General features: G+C 38.0%; 1 protein-coding gene across 1 annotated transcript; it reads right to left on the bottom strand.

Annotated features, from left to right (window-relative positions):
• Positions 1-222: 222 nt before the first annotated feature.
• On the bottom strand, positions 223-1,569 carry LOC110429100 (P-loop containing nucleoside triphosphate hydrolases superfamily protein; the record flags this gene model as incomplete). Its single annotated transcript, XM_021444987.2, has 2 exons — positions 223-995; positions 1,378-1,569. Coding segments are annotated over 2 exons (585 nt in total), but the record flags the coding sequence as incomplete, so codon positions are not given.
• Positions 1,570-1,574: the final 5 nt, after the last annotated feature.

Here is a 1,574-nt window from a genome sequence, read left to right as displayed (position 1 = left end):
TGCAATCTCTATATCCTTTATAACTTAATGGATAGATTGATCCTTAAGTTTTGCATTTTTTGTTAAAGCATACCAAAACAGCAGCAAAAACACCATGTGAACAACTTACTTCAATAGCTAAAACCACGGAATCTAATTATTTGTTTACATAGTACTAGAGTTTTATTTGTTTATATAGTTGAAGCTACTTGTATAAAGAGACCATGTGTGAAATATACTATACTTATTATTATTATTGTATATATTTGAATGTCCTATTTACTTTTATATACATTATTTGTTTTTTATATAAGAAATACAGTTATGATGAGCAGGCAGGCTTACCCTTAAAGAATCACAAGCTTGGTTGGAGTTTGAACACAAGTATTTTTTTTGTTTGGGCTGGGCCCAGACTGAGGCCATCCTTGTTTTAACATGTGTCAGCTCTCTAATAATTCTATTATTATTACAATTCTTGAGGAACAACTGAACCAAAGGCAAGGTATTGTCAGGAATTCAATAATCAAACAGACTGAAGCGGAAATTTGCTTTTACATTATTGGATGCCAATAGGAGAAGGCCATTCATATTAGAAGAAAGGTAAGAGTTTATCTTCAGCATTTTTAGCCGTCCTGTTTCTCAGTTTGAGCTCCCGATTCCCCATTTTCATTCCTTTTCGCCTCAAGGAATTGAATGAAACTCTCAAGTACAGCTTCAGGCTCGTCACGTTTCATGAGCTGCTGTGCTACTTCGGCTGGAGTGACCGTCATGCTTTGTAAAAGCTTTTCGATGGTAACAAAGGAAGAACAGTCTTGGATTCCAAGATATGTGGCTGCAAGCTTTCTAAACCCGACAGGAGTGCAATAGCCCATGTGAATATGGACATCCATTCGTCCAGGGCGCAACAGAGCTGGATCCAACTTCTCTTTATGATTTGTGGTGAAAATGATGATCCGCTCATTCCCACAACTCGACCATAAGCCATCGAGGAAGTTGAGTAATCCTGACAGCGTTACCTACAAAATCATGACAAGTAAACATGTGATGATCAAAACAAAAAAGAAACACCAATATAGAGTTATAGCAGTAGAACTGGAACATAATGGGCCACAGGCTTTGCACAGATTGACCCTGCCGGGCCAGGGTGGCTGTGGCCCAAATCCTACAGGTTTGTTACTTTATTTAAATCACCAATATATCTATATGTGAATATATCCAAAATGTAGAAATTTATCAGACAAAATAAAGCTTCTGTAAAAATCTCATTAGTCTGAAGCCAAACATTTTTCCTACAGTTTAAATTTGAGAAGTCACAAGTTGCAATGGCCAGAAAATGAAATAGTGGAAAGAGGAATAACAATTGAAAAAGCAATGGAAGGGAATCATGCATATAATTACCCCAGGATCACTAGAAGAAATGCGATTCGGTTGCTCATCCTCCTTTTCTTGTTGATCATCTTGAACCTTGGCACGATCACGAGACACTTTTGTGCCACAGTCGATGTCCTCAATGAGGAGAATAGACCGGTTTGTGGTAGATGTGAGGATATGCCTCAAGTCAGCGTCACTTCGAGCACTTTGGACCTGAAGGTCGT

This window comes from Theobroma umbraticum, unplaced genomic scaffold (genome assembly GCF_002168275.2).
Source record: "Theobroma umbraticum cultivar Fairchild unplaced genomic scaffold, ASM216827v3 scaffold_44.0, whole genome shotgun sequence".
In the NCBI taxonomy this organism is placed as follows: Eukaryota; Viridiplantae; Streptophyta; class Magnoliopsida; order Malvales; family Malvaceae; genus Theobroma; species Theobroma umbraticum.
This window is presented reverse-complemented; position numbering and strand designations above follow the sequence as displayed.